General features: G+C 35.4%; 1 protein-coding gene across 1 annotated transcript in view; it reads right to left on the bottom strand.

The window, feature by feature from the left end:
* The window catches only part of LOC6053530, a 258,989-nt gene that overhangs the window by 75,043 nt on the left and 156,957 nt on the right, over nucleotides 1-26,989 (bottom strand). The window contains 1 exon segment of the mRNA XM_038263395.1: nucleotides 1,882-2,961. Coding sequence (XP_038119323.1) covers nucleotides 1,882-2,624 — 743 coding nt within the window. The 5' untranslated portion in view covers nucleotides 2,625-2,961.

The following is a 26,989-nucleotide window of genomic DNA, read 5'->3' as shown; positions in this document are numbered from 1 at the left end:
ACAGAGGTGGGCAAACATGTGCACTAGTTTTAAAAAATGAAAAACTGCGACTATTTTCAAAAAAGTCACATTAACTTGAAAACGATTCACTTTATCAAAATTTCACTAAAGTACTTTTTGATTGCAAAATTGATTTTACATCTGAAAATGAAGTTGAAAAATTGTTACGACCAACATTTCAATTTTTTAAAAAAATCAGTATTGATTCAAAATTCATAATTCGCTCAAAGATTTTTTGCCCATCCTAGAAATTTCTGAAAAGTTGGCATTTGATGTCCTCAAAACATATCAGAAAATAAAAAAAAATTGTGTTTTTTTTGACAATCAAGTTTTAGTGACAAAAATTGAAATAAAAAATCACCAATTTTTTTTTACCTTTTATCATTTTTTTCAGTGTAGTCCATATCCATACCTACAACTTTGTCGAATACACCGAATCGATCAAAAAATTCCTTCAAAAGATACAGATTTTTGAATTTTCACATATCATTTTTGTATGAACAGCTACCAAATTTGTATGGAAAATTATATGGACAAACTAATGATGCAAAATGGCTCCTTTGGGCATACCAAAGAAACCAAAAAAGTTTCAGCCGTATTAAAAAAAAAAAATAAAATCTAAGAAAAAGGACCGATTCCGTGCTCGACTGTGTTTTTACTAACATTTCCAATATTTTAAGTAAAAAAGTATGCAGTAATTTTTGTAGTGTCCCAGACTATGCCTCTACGCATTTTTGAAATTTAAATGATAATGGTGCCATTTTATAGCAGAAATTTTGAAAAACAAGCAAAAAATTGAAAAGTGACTAAAAACATGAAAAATTAGATAGGCAAAATGTAATGATAGTAGGTGAAATTTGGCAAAATACTACCAAAAACAAAGATAAAATAAACAAGATAAATGCAAATTAAAATACTAAAAATAAAACAAGAAAAACATAAAACAAGAGAAGTAAAGTTTTTCGTAGAACAAAAGTTGTTCAAAATGACCTCCTGAAGACGGGAAAAATAAAAATTTTCGTTAAAAAATTTGGGCAGTAGAGGGTTAATCTTGCCAAATTTGGTCGAGCCAGTGCTGAGAAAATCGAATGACAATAAAAGTGACAAGAAAAATAGTTTAAGAGCCAACTTTGTAACCCTTCCTCATTAAAAATCTGCAAAAATACTACTGAAAAAAAAAAAAAATATACTGATCTACACGGTGAAAAAAGAGTTCCCCAAATCGTGAACAAGCGTTCACGACGTACCATGACATTAGCGCTTGTTTACAATTTTGGGAACTCTTTTTTCTCCGTGTATAGTGTCTTCTAGGCAAAACAGTGTTTAAAAAAAAGCCCATAACACTAGTCCATCGCCATTCTTGTCACATGTACCGCTGTTTACCAACAAAATGCCGCCAAATCTTGTTACGCAACTCACGCACGGCGGCGACACGTGCCCAACGCAAGATCAAATCTTGGACGACGAAGCAGGTAGCAGCAGAAGAAAGCGAGAAAGCCGCACCACAACTACATTTTTGCCCAGTTTCGTAATGCCCGCTACAACTTGTTGGTGGCCAGCAGCAGGAAGCAAACCTCGGTCTTCGGACGACATCGATATCAAATTATCAGCTGCGCTGAACGTCAACTGTGCAACATGACTTGAGACCCGAATGGGGGGTGGGTACGAGTGCACTTAATTTTCCTAATAAAACCGCGCGCGCGTCTTTGAGGAGGACACTCGAGTGAACAATTTAATTAGCGACACCGCACGGCAAGAGTCACGGTTGTGTGACGAAGGAAGCCAATTAGAAAAGTGCATCCAGCCAACCAAGTCTATATCTACTAAACGACGGTGGTTGTATTACATAGGTGCGTTTATGGTTGTTTGCGGTTGACTTACCTAAAATCTAAGCTAAGATTTCTTTGGTGCGTCGACAGTCTGGTTTTCTGCGGTTGACCGCCGGGTTGGCCACCCGCCGCCGCCGCCCCACTTCCGCCGGTGCGTCCGTGCACCGAAGGCATCGCACTGCCACTGCCGGTCAGTCCCACGCTGCTGCTCAGGCTGAGCCTCGGCTTGTGGAACCGACTGCTGGCACTGACCACATTCCACTGATTGCTGCTACTGCTACTACCGTTGCTACTGCTGGTCGGAATGGTCGAAGCGGGAGGTGCGGCAGGTACCGCGAAGACGGCACTGGCCACGGCCGCGGCCCCCGAGGGTGGTTTGTTCACTACTATACTATCGCCTAAACTATCACTCGATGTGTCAGCCTTTGAGGGTTTCGTTGCGGCCGGTGCCGGCGTTGGCAGCACTTTCGCAACCGAAGGTAGTTCCGAGGATTCAATTACCGGGATGGCCCGGTCAACCTGATCAACGCCGTTGGCGGCCGCATCCAGGGTCAGCTCCAGCTCGAGGCTCTTGTCGCTCGAGGGACTCTGGACTGGCGTGGTGGCACAGGACGGCACGGACTCAACCGGGTCCAGCACCACCAGGTTGTTCATCTTGCTGCAGCTGATCTCGCGGATGTGCCGCAGCTTTTCGTAACTATTGGGCGGATCCTGGGACAGCTTCTTCCCGCCCGACGACTTTTGCTTGCCATCGTGCTTGGCGGAAGATTTGAACGCGGAAAACACGGAATTCATCTTCACCACCTAAATGCTTCCTCACAAAACACTACTCTCACTAACAACCACTCACACTCACACTACGCAGCGTCCGTTTTCGCCACCAGTTGATCAGCAATCGATCACCCAAACTAATCCTTAACTATCTGCTGCCGCTACTAGTGTCGACCCGGTAGATTCCGCGATTTGGAGCAACTGCGTGACACCGCCGTCCCCAATTGGCCATCTCGAGAGACAGCCGCCAGAACCGATCAAAACCAGGGCCGGGGCAGGTTCTGATTATTAAACTTCAAGCTGCTGCTGCTGCCACATTGCGACCGATTCAGCTGCTCCTCAGGTTTGTTGTGTGTTCCACCTGCCAAGAAAGAAAAAGGGAAGAAAAGCAAACATTAGCAAAGAGTGCAAAAAAGCAACCAAGCCAGCGGCAATCAGATAAGGGCGGGACATGTGCAGCACGTGAACATGGCACCGGCAGTCGCGTGGGTTTTGCCTTGTTTGGCGCGGCGATGACGACGCGGATGACAATCGCGTGAAGTGGCTGCGCTTAGGAGCTGGAAAGGACCTGTTGGCGTTCTCTGGAAATCCAAATATTCGTAAATTGTTTTCACGCGAAAGACATAGACAGTTTTTTCATTTGTTCTGCAAATAAAATTGAAGAAATGTTCAACGTAATCTTAAATAAATATTTTCATCGAAAATAAACGTCGATTCCCCAAAGAACTCCCAGCAATCAACGATCGTCGACGACGAATATGGCAATATTTGCATTCCATTGCTGGGATAGTAGCTGTAGCGCTGTGTAAAAGAACTGGCAGAATTGCAACATAGTTTCTTTGGCGTAGGACGCCGCCGAAGAAAACCTGACAATGAAAGGATTCGTACCGGGAAAGGAGTTGATTTGACAAGGCGGTGCCGTAGCTTTTAAAGGAGTATATCGCGCAGTTTCTATCAGAAAAAGCTTAATTGATAATGCTGTATTCAAGTGTCACACTTGCTGCAAGACACTACACGGAGAAAAAACATTTCTCAACATCGTGAAGAAGCGTTTATGAAATTCGGAACGACGAACAAAGTGTTCAAATTTAAATGCTATATTGAAAAAAGTACCATGGAAACTGAACACTGTTCATGGTTCCGAATTTCATGAACGTTTGTTCACGATTTTGGGAACTGATTTGTCTCCGTGTACTAGTCCACGAATGTTGCAGAACCTGATTTTTGTTTAAAATCCTTGGTAAAATTGATAATTTGTTTTTCAGCTTTGTGGAGGAACAAATTCAATAACATAGGCAAATTATTTCAGATCTTTTATACTTAAAGTCTGATACGGAGCTCGGAAGGAACGCCTAACTCCACAACAAAAAAAAAACGCCCAAAAAATGGTCAAGGAAAAAGTCACGAATAGATTTTTTTTATTAAGCGGTACGCAGTTGAAAAGAAACAGAAACGGAAAGTGGCGTTTAATGTTTGCAATATGTTTTGATGAAAAAATCAAATATTTTGGATTCGCTTAATTGAATGCAACTGAAAATTACAGACGTATCAACAATGTTGTATTCGATATCATTTTATTAAATTCAAAAATAAAAATAGGTGATTAACAAAATCAATCACAGAAATTTAGATTTCAGAAAATGAATGAGAAATTCAAAAATATGTATATTAAAATTTAGAAATTGTAAGTTTCAAACATTTCAAAGCACAGAACATCAAAAAATTTAAATATTAGACAATATATTTACTTACTAGTACTTCAATTAAAAAAAACACTAAGAAATTATAATTAAAAATTAAAATTTCGAAATAAAATGATTGAAAGTTTTAAAAATTAAAAGAAATACGAAAATCTTGAAATTTAAGAAAATAAAAACAATTGGCACTCTATTCCTCAAAGTCATACTTGACAATCTCTAAATTCTTTAAATTTATGTTTCTAACCTTAAAATCTTCTATTTTTTTCAAATTTCAGGCCTATGCAAATATTTTTTAAAGTTTTTGTCCCTCGGCTCCGGCCGGGGTTGAGGTTGATTTCAGCTGATTGTACTCAAATTTCCATTGAAATGTTGTAGTTTTTTGAAAAAATATTTTTTTGCCGCCTGATTTTTCGGACCAACTGTGAAGGGGGGTAGACAAAAACTTTAAATAAAATTTGTACCAGCCTAAGATGGCGGCAAAAATTGTAGCATTTAAAAATTTGAAAAATAAAAAAAAATACTCAGAAATGAAGGAATGTAAGATTAAAAATAGATTTGAGAAATTAAGGAAGATAATAATTTTAAAATATAAGAATTTAAGGTTTTTAAATTTGGAAATTCCAGAACTATAGAATTGAAGGATTTGTAAATACTAAAATTTAGTTCCAGAATTTTAAAAACTTCACAATTTTAGAGTTTTTTTAATTTCAGAATTTTTATTTTTAGGATTTTTGTATTTTTTTATTTTTAATAAACTCTTAACTCTTTAATTTTTTAGTTTATGTTTTCATTTATCAAGCATTTTGATTATCTGAATGCTTTAATCTTTTATTTTTTCTCTTTAATTTGTTTCACGAAAATCTATAAAATTCCTTTACCATTAAAAAATTGTTGTCTTGAAACAAGTCGAACATTCTGTAGATTATTTTAGTCCTGACTTAAATGTTTTTTTTTTTCAACTGTGTTAATGTGCTAACAATGAAACTAAACAGAATTGGGATCACTCTCATAATTCAAAATTGGATCATCACCTCCGATTTGGCAATGCTCTAAAATTTAACCTATCTCGTGAATTTTATGAAATATCTTCATTTCCAAACTCAACTGTATCTCAATAACCAAAAAATAGTAAAAAATCGAAAAAATGCTGATTAAGCAAAAATTTTGCCGAAAATCAGCAAAATCAAGCCAAAACAACCGTTTTCTTGGATGGATTTTTTTCCGTATAAGAATATTTCAGAATTTTAAATATTTAAAAGGCATTTTTATAAGGAAATTTGCCAAATTTGTAAGTCTTCATACAAGTTTGGATGGTCGAACCAATCAAGCAGAATGAATATTTTGGTTTATACTTTTTTTTAAATAATAAAAAGCAAAACAAAAACAGAAATACTTCGTAATTTCGACGAAAAAAGAGAACAAAGATTTTAAATTTTAAACTGCGGTATTTTTTTTTAAATTTATGACATTCTAAATTAACAACGTTTGACAATTTAGAAAGATCAAGTCCATTTTTCACATGACAAAAATAACAACCAAAAATTCAAAGCTAGTGAGCCAGCGAAAAAAGAAACAACAACAGCTACACCAATGAATAACGACAGCCAGATGATTTGTGTGGAAAATGTGTTCCATGGTAACCGCGAGAAAATGAAGATTAATGCTGTCTCGTGTGAACGGTGGAAAACACCAGACCAATCGACCAACCGACACACCCAAAATAACAATAACAACGCCAAAATAATACCAAACAAAAAAACGAAAATAAAACAAAATGAAAATGAAGATTGATTAGAGTGCTTTCTCGCTGGCGGGTTCTAATGAAAATACAATTTGCCGCGGCTGGAAACGGCCCGATTTTGACAGTTATTGCCCAGTTGCGTTGAGTAACAGCTTGTGATTTGGAATAATTACGGGGTAAGAATGATGAAAGTCATATAATATGCAAAATGAATGAAAATAATCTTTGAAGCAGCCTGTCAAGTAATTTAAAAAATGTCAATGTCAAAATGCTTAAGCATGGAATTTCCATACATTTTCCGTATCTTTATGAGTTGTTTTAATGTTTATTTCTAATGTCTCGTTTCTTACATGGAACCGCTCACTTAAATGAGTTAGGTACTAATATTTCAAAATTTAAAATCGCTTTCCAACAGCACCCGCACACGATCCAATCTCTTTAGTGGCTCGGTTACAGTCATAAAATTAACATTACCCCTCAAGAGGGAAGAAGGAAGTGGCCTGGCCCAAAGAGGACTGATTATTTATCACTTTGCTTCAGAAAGCAAAGTTCTGAACGAAACAGAATGCACGCTACGCTGCCATTGTTTTGTCTTTTTCATGGGAGACTGAACTAATTCGCTTCTAACAAGAACAGTTTGGAAAATTCCCACAACTGCCTGCTGCTGCTTTGACCACAAGATGTAGTCAATCAAATTAACATTTTTTTATAGCTTAATTTTCTACTCATTTGGCTGCCGAGACTCGCTCCAAGATGGTGGTTTTCCCTTAATTTTTGTTTTCTTCAAAAATAAAGTGATTAATGGCTTTTTGTTTTCTGACAAAACTCGAAACCCAGCTTGAGTGAAGAGTAGTTTCGAGGGCGCAATTTTCGTTGACAAAACAAAACAAAAGAAAGGAAAATCGAGTTCGAAAATCGAATGGGCGAGCTGAAAAGAAAAAAATAACTCAAAAAAGCGAAAGTGCATATATGCAACTCTGATAACATGTCTTCAAAACTAAAAGTTGATGACTGTTGTTGAAAACAGCAAAAGCAGCAGAGAAAGGAAAACACCTCAGCATAAATCAGCAAAGGAAAGTATCTCGGGCGCGATTTTTTTTTCTACCTTCTGCTTCTTCCCCAACTCTCTGTGTGCAATAATTAAGCCAGCAGCAGCATGATTTAGTGGCTATGTGAAAGGTTTTTTTTTCTGCTCAGTTGTCCCGCCTCCCGCGGATATCACACACAGCATACGCGGCCTCGGAAAAAGGTGCATTTTTAATGGCAGTATGCAAAAAGAGTTTTCAATATTAATAAAGCTGGGGTTTTTCTTTTCTCTCTTTTTCTCTGTCTCGTTTCCAGGGTTCCTCAACATACATCGAGCTTCTCCTTCCGTGGAAATATGCGATTTGTTAGGGGAAATTGGCCAACTTTCATCATGTTTTTAGTGTCATTTATTTTTCTCAAATTAAATAGAATATGACATCACGAAGAGAACAATTAGTCCCAGCTTCTAACATTTTAACTTTTATACTTTTGGGTTGTTTGTTTTAACTACACACAGTAAAAAAGTCATGATAACATTACATCTGAAAATAAGTACATCTTTTATGTCAGAAAAAATGTGTAATTTTGTGTAAATTAGGAGTTTTTTTTTTAAAGATCCAACAAACCAAATTTCCAGTTTTTGCTTTTTGGGTGTTTTTGAAATCGCCTATTAAAAAACACCCAAAAAGCAAAAACTGAAAATTTGGTTTATTGGACCTTTAAAAAAAAAACTACAGAAATTTACCTTTTCCAGTGTTGCCAGGTCAAAATTGAAAAAAAAATCTGGCTACGTATCGAAAAAAATCTGGAAAAATCTACCAGACAAAAATCAAATAATTAAAGCTATTTATAATTATGAGAAGAATAAATTAGTTAAACAGTTTGTCGAATTCAGTTGGATTTATTGATTTTTTGGCTTCTAAAAGTTTGAATTTAGATTTTTATTATAACAAATATTTTATATATTTTCCAATTTTGATTGAAATCGTTCATTTTAAGCAAAAAAAAAGTTCGAAGTTAGCACAACATGAAAAATCTTGCAAAATCTGTGAAAATCAGGCATAGATAATGATAAATCTTTAATCTGGCTGACACTTGGAAAATCTGGCAACCCTGGTAATGCACATCATTAAAGAAGTAATACTACACCTTCAAAATTAGCAATATTTTTGACTGTGCATTTTAGGAATTGAGATTTTTGTTTACACTTTCTTCAGTTTCAATCCAAGTTTAAAAATACTATCAGAAAAATAATGAACATCAAGTAAAATAAATTCATATGATAAGGTCTAAAAATAGAAATTTTGCCTGATTTCAAATGTTGGACCAAATTTTGAAATTATTTTAAATGGAAAGAAAATTTCACTTCATGTTTTGACGATGAAGAAGCGAGATATGGTGAGTTGAAAATTACAATTACACTTAGAAAAACTCATTTTCATCGATTCGAATTCTTTGTGCGGTTGTATCTCAGAAACTAATTGTCCGATTTTGGAAAATTCAGAGAAAAAAAATGTAGGAAATGAGCAATTGTCTACCAAAACCGGAAATGGATTGGGCCTTCCCTATGACCAAATATGCTATTTTGTGTCATTGGTTCACCCATACAAGTCTCCATACAATTTTGGCAGCTGTCCATACAAAAATGGTATGTAAATATTCAAACAGCTGTAACTTTTGAGTGAATTTTCTGATCAATTTGGTGTCTTGGGCAAAGTTGTAGGTATTGTTGAGAACTTTTGAGAAAAAATAGGCACACGGAAAAAAATTGCAGATTTTTATCAGCTTTTTTCACTAAAACTCAATTTCCCAAAATACGTATTTTTGATTTTCGAGATTTTTGATATGTTTTAGGGGACAAAATCCGCAACTTTTGAGCCATAGAGAAACATGGTCAAAAAATCTGCCGCCGAGTTATGAATTTTTGAAAAAATAGTGATTTTTGGAAAAAATCGAAGTTTTATGCAAAAACAAGTTTGACATTACTTTTTAATGCAAAATTGAATTTGCAATCGAAAAGTACTTTACAGATTTTTTGATAAAGGGCTCCGTTTTCAAGATATAGCCACCGAAAGTTTGATTTTAGCGAAATATTTGCAGTTTTTCAATTTTTAAAATTAGTGACCATAAGTGACCATTTCTAAATTTTTTTTTTGAAAAGTTCAGAAAATTTGCGGCCGTAATATTCAATATTTGGGCCTTTCATATATTATTATTGAAAATCGGACCATTAATTGCTGAGATATCGTTATTAGAAAAAAGGTGGGTTGTTTTGGTGAGATTTAGAAAACTTCAATTTTCGTGTTTCTTTTTCTTAAAGCGGCTCTATCTCAGCAACCCGAGGTCTAATCTTCAATGTCTCTTAGACAATTTTATAGCAAATTTTCTGAACTTTTCAACAAAAAAAAATTAGAAATGGTGGTGTTTAAAAATTGAAAAACTGCAAATATTTCGCTAAAATCAAACTTTCCGTGGCTATATCTTGAAAACGGAGCCCTTTATCAAAAAATCTGTAAAGTACTTTTCGATTGCAAATTCAATTTTGCATTAAAAAGTAAAGTCAAACTTGTTTTTGCATGAAACTTCAATTTCACTATTTTTCAAAAAAATCATAACACGGCGGCAGATTTTTTGATCATGTTTCTCTATGGCTCAAAAGTTGCGGATTTTTGTCCCCTAAAACATATAAAAAAATCTCGAAAATCAAAAATACGTATTTTGGGAAATTGAGTTTCAGTAAAAAACATGTTGATAAAAAAATCTGCAATTTTTTTCCCTGTTCATATTTTTTTCTCAAAAGTCCTCAACAATACCTACAACTTTGCCGAAGACACCAAATTGATCAGAAAATTCACTCAAAAGTTACAGCTGTTTGAATATTTACATACCATTTTTGTATGGACAGCTGCCAAAATTGTATGGAGACTTGTATGGTGAACCAATGACACAAAATAGCATATTTGGTCATAGGAAGGCCCCACAAAGTTTGAGTCAAATAAAAAAACAAAAATAAAAATGGTCGAAATCGGCCGATTTCGTAGAGAGTTGCTCTTAATAAAACATTAAAAAATGTGGAAAATCCCTTAAGTTTTAACCTAAAAGGGTATATAACGAGTAAACGGTACACTTTATTCAAAATTCGAATAAGGACTTTTCAATTGCAAATTTAATTTATCTTTTTAAACTACCGCCTTTTGATTCAAAAATTTTAACATTAAAAAAATATTTAAAAAAAAATTAAAATGGGACTGTTTGTGAAAAATTTGAAATAGATAAATGGATATTTTTTCGGTGAGTAACTGTTTTTCTTCTGAACAGTCTACAACTTTGCCGAAGACACCAAATAGATCAGAAAATCCCATCTCAAGATATAGATTTTCATATATTTGCGTATCCATTCTGTAAGACCAACCCACAAAATTATATGGAAACTCGGGTGAAAAACTAATAATGCAAACTGCTTCTTTTGAATTATGAATGTATGGACAAAATTACATCAAAACAAAAAAAAATCAAATATGAAAATCGTGAACTAATTTCAAAAATCAAACCATCCATATTAACGACCCTCAGGTTGTTTGTGGTCTCTATGGCAAGTTGCTGCTCGAAGCTATGAGTCCAAACGCTTGAATGGGGAGAGCACCCAAACCTCTTTCTACGCCAAGGAACCTTCCACCCCAGGGTTCGTACTTACGACCTTCGGATTGCGAGCTTTTTAATACTCGATTTCAGTTGAAAGTCTATTTTACGAAGCATTTATTGCCCGTCAATGTGTCGATCTGCCAATAAAAGGTGCCCGATGAAATTAAATCTTATCTCCCCATAGAAATAAGAAAACATAATATTTTTGAATGTAAACTGTTATCAAATATGCTTTTGAAACTGTTATCAAATTTTTAATCTTTTTTTTTTGGGGTTTGCACCTCCTTGGCCCCAGAATCCCCTTGGCGAGACAGAAGGAAGGAAGAGGTCCTCTCCCCGTTCACGGATGAGCAAAAACACATGGCCAGGAAAGTGCAGGTTAACGAGCATGAAAGACCTTTTTTAAAGTGTGACGAGCTTTATAGGTAAACCGGTGTCAGCGAGCGAAGTCTGCACTGTGTCTTCAACGTCGTCTTGTATCTTTGCAGATAACTTCCTCAACTCGGCGGATACAAGTTTGATTTGCGGCACTGAAGATTTTTAATTCTTTGAAATTTATTTTTTGAAATTGTTGAATTTGAGGGGGTGATTCAACTACCTCAAACCCGCCGTATTAGCCAACAGTAGACAACCATGATCCTACCTCAAAAACAACGCAATAGACCACCCCGAAGAAAACCCACTTTAAAGACTTGGCAAAAAAACGTGGACACTTCCTCGGCTCGCGAAGCAGGTTTCGCCGATTGATTCATCAATCATGGCAGAAGAAGTGGCCCCGCGCACTTCCTGCCGCACCATACCCAAACGAAGAGTGAGAGTTATGCGCGAGTGCGATTATGTCGGCGAGAGACTTCCTTGCGGCGATTGAACGAAACTAAAAGGCAAGAAACCTGCTCCATCATCCATTCGCAGTTTAAAGAGCGTGTAAAAGAAAACCTGAATTTTAATCATGTAACACTCCAGCGGTGGTAGCTGTTGAAGACCGACTATTCATTAAGCGCAGAGTTCAATTCTGGACGTGCGCGTTGTTGGAAGCTGTGAACGAAATGATGCAGCTGTAGAGAGGCATGAGAGCAAAGTGCCAATCTGGACCAGGAGGTGGAAGCGAAAAAAGCAATAACTAGAGTGAAATATTGGTCGAGAAAGGGAAAAGACTGCATTTGATGTTAGGGTGATCCTAAGTGAGACTTTGAAACGTCTGTTCAAACGCGCAGGAATATACGTAAATATCAAACGCCCTTCGGTGAACCACCCTAAAGAAACTAAAACCATGCCGACTATGTGTTCCAAGCTTGGAATCAACTTCCAATCGAATGCCAAAGAAAAATACGCCAGAGTTCATTGATCCAGTTGCATTGTAATGGTACCGGTTGGAATTGGGGGGTGGCAGTGTGTGATGGCTGTTTTTGTTGGATTTGCGCCTTGTTTGAAAAATTGAAATTTATGCACGTGTGTGTGCTGGTTATATGTTTGTCTAGCAAACGAGCACCAGGTCGTCGGCAGTCCGTCGAAAGATTCTCGCTTTGTGCTGCACATATTAGAGTCGGTGTTTGGTATCGTATCGGCGTTGCAGCTGCTGGTGCAACATAGCTACTGGTGGTGATTGAATTAGTAGCATAAAACAGTGAGATTCACGGTGGGTTTCTACTGTGCGCATTGATTTTAAACATATATTTTTTTACCTTTGAAAATTGAGTTATTTTAATTCTAATAGTTTTAGAAGCAATTCTGAAAGAAATCGGCTGATTGGTATATTTTTATTTTTGTATATTTTTTTTAAAAATTTGGATCAAACTTTGAGGAGGCCTTTTTAATGACATTGGTCCATTCATACAAGCTTCCATACAATTTTGGCAGCTGTCCATTAGGATGGTCCAAATCCGGGCTTCCTCGGGGCTACCACCTGAAATTAAAGATTGACTTATCACTAGGCTAAATTCTAAATTTGAGCATATCCTGACTACAGGAACTACTCCCTCTAATCGCCTTAAGTTTATTTTTGAAAAATCGTCCAAATGAGCAATTCTCTACGAAATCGGTTGAAAAAAAATATTTTTGAAAAGCAGAGAAAATTCTGTATATTTTGCCTCTATGAACTTAGTAGCTGAGATATTGCCATGCTAAGATAAAAAAAAAAAAAAAAAAAAAAAAAAACAGGAAAATGGTCCGATTTTCAATGTTAAAATAACAAAAACGGTGAACTTTATCAAAATTTCATTAAAATTCTTTTTGATTGCAAATTCAAGTTTACATCGAAAAATGAAGTTGAAAAATTTTTGTGACCAATATTTCGATTTATGAAAACATCAGTTTTGATTCAAAAAATCATAACTCGGTCAAAGATTTTTTGCCAGTTTTGGAAATTTCTGAAAATTTGGCATTTGATGTTCCCTTAAACATATCAGAAAATGAAAAAAATAAAATAAAATAAAAATAGTGTTTTTTTTAAATCTAGTTTTAGTAACAAAAGTGAAATTGAAAATCACATTTTTTCCGTGTATCATTTTTTTTTCAGTGGAGTCCTTATCCATACCTACAACTTTGCCGAAGACACCAAATCGATGAAAAAATTTCTTCAAAATATACAGAGTTTTGAATTGTCATAAATAAGTTTTGTATGGACTGCTGCCAAATTTGTATGGAAAATTATATGGACAAACTAATGATGCAAAATGGCTTCTTTGTACATACCGTAGGTACCAAAAAAGTTTCAGCCGGATTAAAATATACAAAAAAAATCGAATGACCAAAATCTCAGAGAATTTCTCAAATGCATGGAAAGTTTTTTTTAGCTGTGGAAGGCTTTATAACTATCCAATCCTTACCAATACTCGGAATTGATATTTCCATTAAATTAGGTAAAACTTTCCCGAAGACATCATATTTTAGAAGCCCCGAGTAAGCCCGAATTTGAACCACCCTGCTGTCCATACAAAAAAGCTACGTAAATATTCGAAAATCTGTATATTTTGAAGAAATTTTCTGGTCGATTTGGTGTTTTGGACAAAGTTATAGGTAATAATGAGGAATATTCAGAAACATAGATACTAAAAAATGGCTGATTTCTCAATCTATTCGCATAAAATCAATTTAAAATTTAAATATTTTTTATGTTTTAGGGGAGAAAAACCCTTATAGAAAAGCAAATTCTGTAAATTTACCACCAAATTATGACTAAAATAAACGGTGTTTTTGAGAAAAAAAATCTAACCCAAAAAACATTTTTACTGCAGTTTTTAATGTAAAAACGAATTGCAATCAAAAGGTACAAAACTGAAATTTTTGAAAAGTGCACCGTTTTCGATAGGCCACTTTAAGTTTGATTTTAACAAAAAAAAAACAGTTTGGTGTTTTTCCCATTGTTAAAAAATTGCGTGTTTGTCCCCTAAAACATATAAAAAAACAGCGGTCGTGGCTGACTGGTTGCAATGTTCGAGGTGGCGAATGGTTTTGGGTTGTCCCATCAGATCCCAACCAAATCTCAGAGCGTATGGTGGTGTGTCCCCAAGCTTCTTCCTCCTGTCGATTCAGAATTGTGTTGTTGTTCGAACACTCAGTGCTCAAACTCAACCCAATTACGAGTCATCTCTGCGATACGGCTTTACGCAGTAGGCCTGGCCGCTTTAACGCTTGTGATGTTTCAATGCATTTCGATGCAGTGGCGCACTGCAAATGTTAATAAATGACAAGAAGAGTGCTAGGCGTCATCTAACCTAAGGCACTCTCCAGGATCCCTTCGAAAGACTGGCTGCGCTAGGGTCTGATTAGATTAGATTAGGTTAGATTAAAACATATAAAAAAAACAGATTTTTCAAAATTGTTTTTTTGTGAAGAAATGATTTGATTTATAAATCAGCGTGCTTTTCCGTGTACCTTTATTTTTTGAATAGTCCTTATCAATACCAACAACTTTGCCGAAGACACCAAATCGATCAGAATCAGAAGATTTTTGAATATTACACGGAGAAAAAAGAGTTCTCAAAATCGTAAACAAGAGTTCATGAAATTCGGAATCATGAACAAAGTGTTCAAATTTCATGGTTGAAAAACGTACCATGAAATTTGAACACTTTGTTCGTGGTTCCGAATTTCACGAACGCTTGTTTACGATTTTGAGAACTCATTCTTCTCCGTGTAACTATTGACATAAAATAGAATAATGACAAAATTACATAAATTTTGAAATTCTTGTGTAACGGCCTAAATGATAAATAAACCACAAAAAAAGAATGTTATGGAAAAAAACAGTTCTAAATAAAACCTCCCAAATCTGAAGATATGGACACATTTTGACTTAATTTTTAAAGTTCTTACCTTCTTCCATCTCTGACCCACTGCTGGCTCGCATCGATTCGCGCTTTGCAAAGCAGGAAAAGTGTGGAAAAAACAGCAGAGGAAAATGGCGGAGGAAAATGCACACACATGGAAACTCGGCTGCTTTTCTCCAACAATAAACACAAACATTGCTCACTGCCCTGCTGCTGCTCCGACTGCAGAAGTGTTATGGAACGGAATCCGAGCTGTTTTCCACAAACACATGTGCACAGAGAGAGAGGAAAACAAACAGCATTGGAGAGGCCGATATGTTGTCTCTCGTCGTCAGTTGCAGTGTGCTGCGGTGCATTGGGTTTATGTTGTGTGCACTGAGAAAAATAGGAATTTGGTTTGAAAATTTGCGATCCAATCTAGTTGAAACATAAATCAAAACTTTTTTTTTCAACAATCTAAACTTGCAAGTTTAATGTTGAGATTTTTTTCAGTGTACGTTTGTACGAAGGAAAGAAAGCATAATTAATGCACATGCATAGAGCACCAACATCTGGGCGGTCTTTGATCGATTGATTCCACATGGAATGGTTAGGGTGTGGTTCAACAGCCAGGGATGGCAGTTCTGTGACAGTCAAATGTTAAACTCAATCAAATAGGACAATTGGATTTGTTAGATAACCCTAACAACACTTTCTTTCAATTTTAATTGCTGGTAAATTTTCGTACCCAGCTTTCTCACAAACAATTTCTAGTTCAGCAAGAAGAGTAATCTTCATTAGCGAACTTTCAATAACCACTGCACACGGCAAATATTTGGCAAACAATCTCCTATGAATAGTTTCCAGCCGGGTGCGCGCACTTCACGTTTCATGTTGTCGAGTAAACTTGAAGCGTGAGTATCATCATCAACAAAAACAACAACATCAAGAGCGCGTTGAGACCGAGCCCAGACATCCAAGTGAGAGTGAAAACAGAAATTCATTAGCGAACTGAGCTCGGCTTGGCGTTGGAGATTTTCGATGCGATGTTGAGAGAGAACTGTCAGGTTTCAAGCTGCGACGAACCGCATCTCGTCTCCGCCGACGCCCGTCAGGTTCGCAAGTGGATAATGTCAAGTGAAACAGGCCGGCTCTGGAATATGATACCTGTGAGAGATTGGTTGGCTGGTGGGAAGATGTCGAAGAAGTGCCAAATGAACTGCACTTGATGCAGTGCGAATTTTAATTATTAGTTTTTGCTTAATTAACGGTTGGAAAGACCTTGCGAGCAAAACAAAACAATAACAATTACATTTGTTAGGATCGTTTTACAGTCTACTCTCAAATTGCTAAAAAAAAATGACAAAACGGGAATTGATCCCACAACCTTTGACACGAAAAAACTTTGCCTTTACAGGAACGACCACCATAACTCGATGTGTTAACTGAACTTTAACGAATTCGACGTAATTCGAGGACATTATGCTCTTGGTGTCACAATTTTTCTTTCAATCTGAATAATTTTACTCTCGATCGAAAAAATATGTTTACACGGAGAAAAAAGAGTTCCCAAAATCGTGAACCAGCGTTCATGAAAATGGGAACCATGAACAAAGTGTTCAAATCCCATGGTACGTTTTTGGAAATCGTACCATGGGATTTGAACACTTTGCTCGTGGTTCTCATTTTCATGAACGCTTGTTCACGATTTTGGGAAATCTTTTTTATCCGTGTATACACTCTAAATCTCTCGTTTTTAGGATGTTTCTCCCTTTAACTTGTTGCCTAACCCTTCAATGATCACAGTGCCCTACTGAACCGCCAAACCCTGCATCCAATTAGTGTTTCCCCCTCCGGATCGTGAGCGAAAACCGAAAATCCTCCACCAAGCGTTGATGATGCGTAATTGATGTTCATTTCTGCGTGCAACCGGGTGTAACTTTGCGGTCCTGACGTAACCTGTTGGCAGCGCGCTCGCTCACAGTTTGAAGAGTTCGCTGACACCTGAGAGAGAGACTGCAACTCCACGTCGTGAACATTGCCAAGTTTCGCGTTCAAAGAATTATGCAAGCTGCTCCAATCGAATTGTGAAGATTCGCCATCTCTACGCACACACACACACAACTCGATCAGTGGAGCACACCCCGTTTGCACACACACACATCAGGTGAAAAGTTGGGTTAGGTTTTGCGGTGCGAAAAGTGGTTGCGCGACACCTTCGGGGGCAATTTCCTTTCTTTTCATGTGCAACAGTAGCAAATTGGGTGAGCAACATCTTTTAAGGGGGAAGCGACGCAATACAATTTTTGCTCTTTTATTTATTACTAAACGAAAGCCGGTTTCGGAAGTGGAGGAGGCGATTCCACGAAGACAAAAGTGCGCCCGGGCGTTTCACTTTCACATAAGTCACTTGAATGGAAGCTCCGAAAATGTGATGAATAAAAAATCAAAGCAAGAAAATATTTTTCTCTCGTGGAGTCGGGGAGAAAACAAGTAAAGCAAACAAAATAGCACCTGAATACAAAGTTGCCGAAACAACGAACCAATAAATGTGAGGTGAAATTGAATTACATTAATTTATAACCAAGTGGATTTCGCTCTTGTTTACTCACTGGGCGACCTCGTACAAGGTAGTATTTTCGGTAGTGCCCTGCCAAACTGTGTTTGTGATTTTAAGTACATACTTTATTTAACTCTTTCAGCACGTTTTGCTGAGCATACTTTTGATAAATCGCTTTAATTTGTTTCGTAAAATTTCAAGTCTATGCCTTATAGAAAACTCAAAGGAGGATTATTCTACCAAAAAGTAAATTAAAATTATGGTGGACAAAAAATCCTATTTTTTAAAACTGACAATCAAATCTTATTTTGATATAATTTATTAACAAATTTATAAACTGTGAAATAAGTTCAATCAGCTTTGACAAAAAACATTACTTTATGTTGAAACAAAAAATAACAAAAACAGCATTTGGCATTTTATCATGAAATTGAAAAGTAAATAAGACCCCTCGATAAAAATAACCAACGTCATCTTTTATTCGCATGATGACGTCGCGGGCCGCGGGAATTGCTTTTTGTGTTACGTAAACAACAACAAGCAAAACAAAAAAAAAAGTGCCACAACATTGGAATGCGTTTCCTTTCATCGCCATCGCCGTAAGGCAGAGAGAGAAAAAAAAAGCCGAAAGGAAGAGGAAGGAAAAGGAAACAATAAGTGACTCTCAAAACTGTGTGAATGCGGGCATGTAACTGTTGATTGCTGAAATGAATGTATGATTTTTGATTGAAACATAATAACTTTTAAATGTATGACAAAACAATCGTAAAGATTTGTCTCCTGGCCCAAAATGTGATTCGGGTGAAATTTTCAAAACACTTAATCAATATACGCATTGGATTTTCTAAATCTGATTTGAGCATACCAAGTTAAAGGGTATGCTAAAGGCTGGCAACGAAGTTATGGAAAAGTTGTCTGATCACTTTCATTTTATTTACATTCTAAATAACGATTTACTAAAAATCAACATGAAACAAGCTGAGTAAATTTTTACGATTTCGCAAATTTATTTTTTTTTTATTTGAATGAAATTTTTAATTTGTCCATAAAAGTCTCTATACAAATTGGGTAAGTAAATGAGTGTAATTCTGTATCTTGAGTAGGGATTGTCTGATCGATTTGGTATATTTGACAAAGTTGGAGGTTATGATTAGGACTTTTCTGAAAAAAAAAAAATAAGTACACGGAGGAGAAAACAAAAATTTAAATAACAAGCCACAAATTTAACATTTCAATGCAAAAAGGCAAATTCTTCTTCTTCAAAGATGTATTTTTTTACGGAAACAGTTTTTTGCAGTTTTTTTTGCGGTGCTGATCAGCAAAAAATAACTAAAACTCAACGTAGTTTTAAATCAACACAAACATGTTTAAAATAATAGCAGGGAAATAAATTTTAAATTGTTTGAGCTGATTGCACTTAAATTACATTGACATTTTGAAGTATTTTTTGCGCCCTAATTTTTTGGACCAAAACTTTGAAAAACATTTGCAACAACCTTAATGACTAAAAGTTGAATTCCAGAACCCCGCATTTTAAATTTTTTGTGGTCTAGGGGCCTTAAGAAAGAAATACTTTGAGCCATAGTGTAAGATGGTGCGAAATTTTGTTTAGGAAATATATTTTTTTTTTTAAATCGAATTTGCAATTGAGAAGTACTAAGCAATATTTTAATAAAATGTTCCGTTTTCAATAGAGCGTCCAAATTTCCGAGATTTCCCGAAAAAAAATATTCCCCGTTTCCCGCGAAATTGGTTAATTTCCCGGGAATTCCGGAAATGCAAGCGGAAGTATACGTATTCCTAACTTTTTGGTAAAATTTTGTTAAACTTACAAAAAAAAAATAATGAAAGAACAATTTTATTACTATAAATTAAATTTACTGTTTTTAGTAAATTTACCAGTTCGTCTGAAAATTTCATTTTAAGATTTATTTCAGATGATAATAATTTCTGAAGCATTCACAACTGGGAATAGGTCTTGTTTATTTGTTGGGCAACACGATATTATGGAATTAAAATAAACTGTTATAATTTTAGTAAGCTTTTTAAACGATAATTCATGTTATATTATTTAAAACTAAGGTACCTCTGGCCGCCAAGATCAAAATAGAGCTTTAATTCATTTTCTTTACCTTGACCAAAGGAGAAGAGGATTTTTGTAGAATAATTAGGTTAATTTGTTTAAAAGTTTTCGAGAAATTACAGTTAAAAGTTGAAAATTTGTAGAGCACTAAAGCCTCCAAGAGCGTAGGCGGTTTAAATATGAAACAACTGAACTACTTGTTTTTCTATGAAAATATTTTTAACTGAATTATTAAAAATCATTTAAAAACTACTCGTATTACATAAAAGGTGTCCAAAAATACAAATATATTTTAAATACTCGCTCCAAACATTTGAAAACTTTGAATTGTTATTACATAAAAATTGTATTTCAAGGTAATAGCAGATGAAGGTGAATTCAATGCTTATATATTTGTTCATGAACTCAAACCAGTAAGATTTGTTCTGGATAAAATATTTGCTATGAAAAACATATTCTGATGCCTCTGTGCTAACTAGATAGGAAAACCAGCAAGATCAGTACAGGATAGCACAGAGGCATCGATTAAAAAAATAATACCTAGCTTCAATTGTTTATAGGACCTTTAGAAAAACTCTTTATTTTTTCTTCAAGTTTTATGTTTTTTATACATGCAGCCAAGGCATTAATTGAACCTAACCTTTATTTTGACCATTATAGTTGCTATTCTATTCAATTTTGTTGCAAAATATCAATCAAAACCAAAATCAGAACAATTTTCGATAAATTTAAAATTTCCCGGGAATTCCCGGGAAATTTGTTAAAAATTTTCCGTTTCCCGCGAATTTTGTAACCTCGGGAAATTGGACGCTCCAGTTTTCAGGTCATAGCTTCTGTTAGGTTTATATTTTTTATCGGTTTTTTGAGCTTAAAAAAAATTCGCTGAAAAAAAAATCCTATTATTTTCTTTCTGGAACTATGACAAACCGGGCAATTTGTTTCTGAGACAAAGCCTAACAAAGAATTCAAATCGATGAAAATAAATTTTTCTTAGTTTTACCTAATAAGCCTGTAATTTTTAACTGACGATATCTCGGAAACTATTGGTCCGATTTTTAATGTTTAAAATATATGATACTTTGAGAGTGTTAGAATAATAATATTTATCAATGTCAACTAGTCAATATCAAGTTTTAATTAGTTTATTAACATTATGGAGTTATGCATAACCTAACATACGAGAATTTCTAGGTATTAACACTTTTCAACCTTAGTTAGAAACTACTTCTTGAGGTCCTTTGAGCACTTTGATAACAATTTCAGTATAATTAAATACCATTCCGTGCGTATTTGATTAAAAAATTTCATCTTTTACAAATATACTTCAACCTTGGTATCAATGCCACCCCGGTTGAAGGTACCCAATTACTAGAAATAGTCACAAATATAACATACGCTGAAAAATTGGCAAAATTGCTAAAGGTTACAAAACATATCAAGAAAAACATTGTATGTGTGAGTGCGATTTTGTCCAATGCCCGCTGGCCGACAGCGAAATTATGGGAAAGTCTTAACTTTTTATTCTCATAAGCTCTCAATTCTCATAGGATCTTAATCAATTGTTGTCTGATTTGGCTCAAATGAAAAGTTCCTTTGCCAAAATAATTAGAGTGTGTCGGGATTTTTGTTATCACTCCGTTTAAACTTAGCAAAAACGAAAAAAATGGCTTTAAAAAAACGTCGTGGCTAGAAAATGAGACTAAATGAAGCAAATCTAGCTGTGGATTTGAATTCAGCGAAAAAAACAACTAACACACAGACTCAGTATCAGAGATTTGAAATCTAGAGTATGAAAGACAATAGCTTATTGGATCTTTAAAAAACTCTAGAAATAAATCGCATTTATTGGTGTAGAATTGTGTAATTGAAAAATCCTATCATATTTTAATATGAAAAAAAAAAACCTTTACAAAAACAACAATCCCCTGATTATTAAACATAAGCTATTTGTCTTACTCGGACCGAGTGCCCCACTAAAAGCCACAAAAAACCAGACCTGAAGTGCGTATCAATCAAATGTTTATGGCGGGTTGGTTCCACCCTGTTGCTTCACCGTGTACATGTAACTTTACAAAGGTTTTTTTTTAGTTTGGCAGGCCTGAAATACGTGGTCCAACGCGGAAGCTGAAAGAAAGCACCCCACATTGTTTGTCCATATGCTGAGGGGGTAATTTGCTAATTATTGGACAATTTGAGTTACAAAAGTCCAACAGCAAGTTAAGCACATGCGTAAAACTTTTAAACAGAAAAATGTTTAAAACTTGCGGATGACAAATCCCCCTCTAGCGAGGGCGCGATCGCGCAAACTTTTCCCATTACTGGTGTGCGCCCCCCGGCTATCTCTCCACGCCACACACTAGCTGTCAAATCATTGGATAATTTTATGTGAAAGGTATTTTGTGTGTTTGGGTTTCCTCGTTGCGAGCGTTGTGTAACTGGCCCCAAGTTGAACATCGTCGTTAAAAGTGAGTTTTGAAGAATTTCATCAAAACTCCAATTAATCAAAACTAAAACTAGAAACATTTTTTACTTTTTGTAAATTTTCTAGTCGGCGTGAACAATCGCTTGAATTTTCTCATCAAATCAACAGTCAGTGTTGAAAGGGTGTGGCGACGAAAGCCCTCCCCCATGGGGAGAATGATTTGATCCAGATTTAACGAGCTTCGATTACGAAAACGGTTCACGCTGGTTTGAAGCAAACAAGAGAGGTGAGCTATTGTTTTGTAATTTGGACTTGATTTGGACAAGATAGCAGAGCTACGCGTGATAAAAGTAAGAAATGGAAGAGTATTTTTTTGGAAAATATCTTTTAAGTAAGAAAGTTTTATTCACTTGGTTGCAAACAACGATGCATGTCAGATGATCTGTATTTTCTTAAAAAAAATCTGAATTTTATCTGTATCATGTCAAATTCCAAGCCATAGAAACATTTTAAAAATTTAAACAGCAGATTTTAGCTTTTTAGTCATATTAAAGCATAATTCAATTATTAAATTGGTGTAAAATCTGTAAAATACAGATTTATCTAAATATCTGGCATGGCTGGTTGCAAAGCAAACAAATATTTAAAATCAAAAAAGTTAAATGAAAAAATCAACTCGCAAGGTATTTTTAAAGAAACAACGTTTATTGTGATTTTTCCAACTTTAAAGTAAAACAAGCAGCAGCTCAACCAACTTAAGTCGAACACTTTTCACATAAATTAGCCCTGGACAGCTCTCGACACCTCTCAACACCTACACTGACAAGACGTGATTGATCGATTGCTTCACCGTGTCCAACCTGCCTGAACGGAGTTAGGTTAAAGTTCCATTCCATGGATTCCCCCGACAAACACTGGGAACTCTCCGCGAAGCAAGCATCCAAGAAGAATGGTTCCTGTCAGATCGGAGAAAGAAGTGCACTTTGCGCGTTGCCCCAAATCTCCCCCTCAATGTTGGACACACTTCGAGCAACGGTTTTTCTTGTTTTTCGAAAAGCAAAAAAAAAATGCAGATGAGGCGGCCCGGGAATGCTAATGGAACCGGCCTAGGTAGGACATTCCCGAAACGGGGGAGGGAGCCACGAAAGAAACGAATGCATTGCCCAAATTCCAACGTGAAGCAAGAACCGAAATTGGACTCATCAGGGCCAGCGGATTGGAGTCATGTGACACAGTCTCGCCACTTCGGAACACGATAAGAATGGCGTAACGACACTGGTTGTACACACGACGAGCGTGTGAAATATTAGAACATTTTAGAACGAGACATCGTCAATAGAAAAGGGGTTTTGACGGCTTGAAGCTGGTCATTTGAGAGAGAGCGCATTGTTGCGTCACTTTTTGCGCAAAGAAAAACGAAGGAAAACTTCTTTTCAGGTGAAACTCCTAACAACGGAAAGGCTAACGAACACGGGCCCATTGTGTTTTGATGACGAAAGGAGCAAGCAGCAGGTGCTTCAAACGGGACACTCGAGAAGATGCTTCCTGGAGATGCTCTCCAGCGACGAGTTGAACGATGTCTTTCCGGGAAATTCAGGACGAAAAGACGGGTCGACTTTTCATGTAGTTGTTGTTTACCGTTTTCTGTTGATTCTGTTGAAATTTCTTTGATGTTCTGAAGGATTTAAGGACATCTTGACGAGATTATGTTACAATATCAAGGGAAGACATTTTCAGTCAAGTCATAAACTTGTCTATGTTTGAAGTTATGGTCAAGTCATAGTCAAGTCATAGTCAAGTCATAGTCAAGTCATAGTCAAGTCATAGTCAAGTCATAGTCAAGTCATAGTCAAGTCATAGTCAAGTCATAGTCAAGTCATAGTCAAGTCATAGTCAAGTCAAAGTCAAGTCATAGTCAAGTCATAGTCAAGTCATAGTCAAGTCATAGTCAAGTCATAGTCAAGTCATAGTCAAGTTTTGTTTCTTTCAAAGAGACTCTCCTGAAGACCATGAAACCTCAAACATGCCCCAAAACATTACAACTTAATTTACCGCGCTTCCAAAATTTCCCTGAAGGCCACTTCTGAACTTTGCAAAACAAACGCCCTCTTCAACTTCAAAACTTTAAAGCCCACAGTTTGCTGGTCCAACGGAGCTCCCAGCTTCCAGCAGCTCAAACACACCGTCCAAGAACCCACACCTCAGATTCGCATCAACGACCGTGCGCCGACAACGAACCGCATTATCCAGGTCGACACCCGGAATCCCGGTCGTGTTTTTTCAACTTGGAGGGGGCCATAAATTAGTCGAATCATTTCGCAAACATCATCCACGTGTACGGCGGGACATATACAAAAAAAAACGAAGAAGAAGAAACTTGGCGGGTCACGTTCTTCTTCCTTGGTGCTCGCAGCAAAGTTGGCAATTTTGTTTCACATTTTTCGAGGACATGCGTACTGGGCACGTGCTTCCGAAGGGGGCACGTGGGCAGGACCAGAGGGAGAGTTGAGCGGGGGTGACTTTTGGGTGTGGTGAGTAGGTTAGGGATGTGCAGAAAGTTGGGAGGACGAGCAGGAGGTCGGGGAATGAAAAATTACCCCAAGTGCCAAAGTTAATGTGTGTAGTGGCGGGAAAGGAAAACATTTTATTTTCTTCCTTTTCTCGATTTTGGGGACTGCGGGAGATCCCCAGGATGGGCAGTGCTAGATTACGCGTGACCTACTTTTGTGCGGGGTTCGTTTTTTTCGGGATAATAAATGGCCTGGGCTTGCTTGAGAGCGAAAGGATGTACAAGGGCGGAAGGATTCCGCCGGGAACTCGGCGGAAAGCGTAGGCGTTTGTGTTGCTTGTGGTGGCTGTTCGAAACTGTGAAAATGGTTGTAAATCAGAGTTGTTACGGAAATTATTTGCGATTTGGGAAGATTTGTCAAATCACACGTGACTTGAATGATTTATATCGAATTAATATTGAAAAATGAAACCAAATTGATAATTTTTCAATGTTTGTATTAAACTAAGCAGAAATTAACGTCAAAAAACAATTCTAAAACGCGTTTATCAATGAAAACAAAAAAATACTTTAAATCTTTTTTTTATAGAAAGAAACTTTATTAATTAAGGAAAAAACAAATCTTGATTTTTTTTTTTTGGTTAAATAAACAAAATTTTAAAATTTTCCTTTTAGATGTTTTTAAATATCCTTGACACCCAAACAGCAAAAAAATGTTTATTGGATCTTTTTTTTTTTTTTTTTTTTTGATAAGCAGAACAGAAAATCATTTTCACTCGATGCAAAGGCGAATACATTTTAACGCGAAATAAGCAGGATTATACATAAAAATTTGCCAATTTTAACAGAAAAATTTGCCCAAAAATGTACTTTAAGCTTCAAATAACAAAGACTTCAAATTTCAATTTGAAAATTTCACAAAAAATTAGTCAAAAAGAGGCAAATTTTGAAGAGTGCATATATGTTCCCGCAATTGACCTAAAATCTAAAGCTTTGCCCTTTTTTTGTGTGAGAGGATAATGCTACACTCCAGACTCGATTATCCGAAGGCCTAGAAAAAATTGCACTTCGAATAATCGTAACTTCGCATAATCGAATCACGAAAAAAAAATTTTTTTTTTCGCTGACTAATTTTTGATTGTCGAGCTTGAAAACTTCTCAAAATTAATAAAAGGTCTACAAACAAAAAAAAAAAAAACAAAAGAATTTAAAATAAAAAAAAACGCAAAAATATCAAAATATTACCAATGTTTAGAAATTTTAAAAATTAAGATAAAACAATTTTGTTTTCAAAATCCTAAGGGCTATAAAAAATCGAAGTATGTATTAAAAAAATTGAAAAAATCACAAAATAATGAAAAATCAAAAAACATAAAAAATACAACTCAAAAAATTCTAAAAATTACAAAAGTAAAATATAACTCTACAAAATCAAAACATTAACAAAAAAAAACATAAAAAAAGAAGAAAAACAATTTTGTTTACAAAATCCTGATTAAAAAAAAAACAAAACATTTCAAAACCGAACAAATTACAGTTTCATGAAAAATTTTATGAAGCAATTTTTTAAATCCAAGATGGCGGCCAATATGGCGGTGACAAAATATTAAAAAAATGCATTTTATTATTTAATAGGCAATCAACTATTCAAATTTGACAAAAATGGGGTCGCAGAACTCAAATTTCATGTTTGAGACAGGAAAAATAAAAAAACAAAAAATCTTTTTTTGTGATTCAATTATCCGAAGTCCATCAAACCTTCTGATAATTGAAACTTCTGATAATTGAGTGGGGTAATCAGTTAACTGTAAAAGAATAATACCTACACTAAAAAAATATGCGCAAAAATGTTTTTTTTTGTAATTTTATTTTAAAATTTTACATGTTGAATGCGCAACATTTTATTTTTTCTTTTTTTAATGATTTTTTTTAATTTTCTTTTAAATTGTTGTGTTTTTTTATTATTTTTTACTATTTAAATTGTTATTTTTAATGTCTTTTTTTTATTTTTCATAAAATTGTAATTTGTGCGGTTTTTTAATGTTTTGTTTTTTTTAAATTCGGATTTTGTAAACAAAATTGTTTTTTTCTTTTTTTTAATGTTTTGTTTCTTAATGGTTTGATTTTGTAGAATTTGATGTCATTTTTTTTTTTTTCTTTTCCATTGATTTTTGTAATTTTTAGAATTTTTGAGTTGTATTTTTATGTTTTTTGATTTTCTATTATTTTGTGATTTCTTCGATTTTTTTAATACTTCGATTTTTCAAAGCCCTTAGGATTTTGAAAACAAAATTGTTTTATCTTAATTTTTTAAATTTCAGTAGTTATGCTCTCGACGGTTACTCTTCAATTTTGGATTTGGTTTTTCGGCTTTCAGTCATTTAGCAGTGAAAACAATGCACAGTGGTCCAGATCGCAAAATTAAGTGGAAAATGGATTTTCCGAAAATGGTGACGTTT

This window comes from Culex quinquefasciatus, chromosome 3 (assembly GCF_015732765.1).
Source record: "Culex quinquefasciatus strain JHB chromosome 3, VPISU_Cqui_1.0_pri_paternal, whole genome shotgun sequence".
Lineage (NCBI taxonomy): Eukaryota > Metazoa > Arthropoda > Insecta > Diptera > Culicidae > Culex > Culex quinquefasciatus.
The sequence above is the reverse complement of the archived record's forward strand: the minus strand, read 5'-3'. Positions and strand labels throughout refer to the sequence as shown.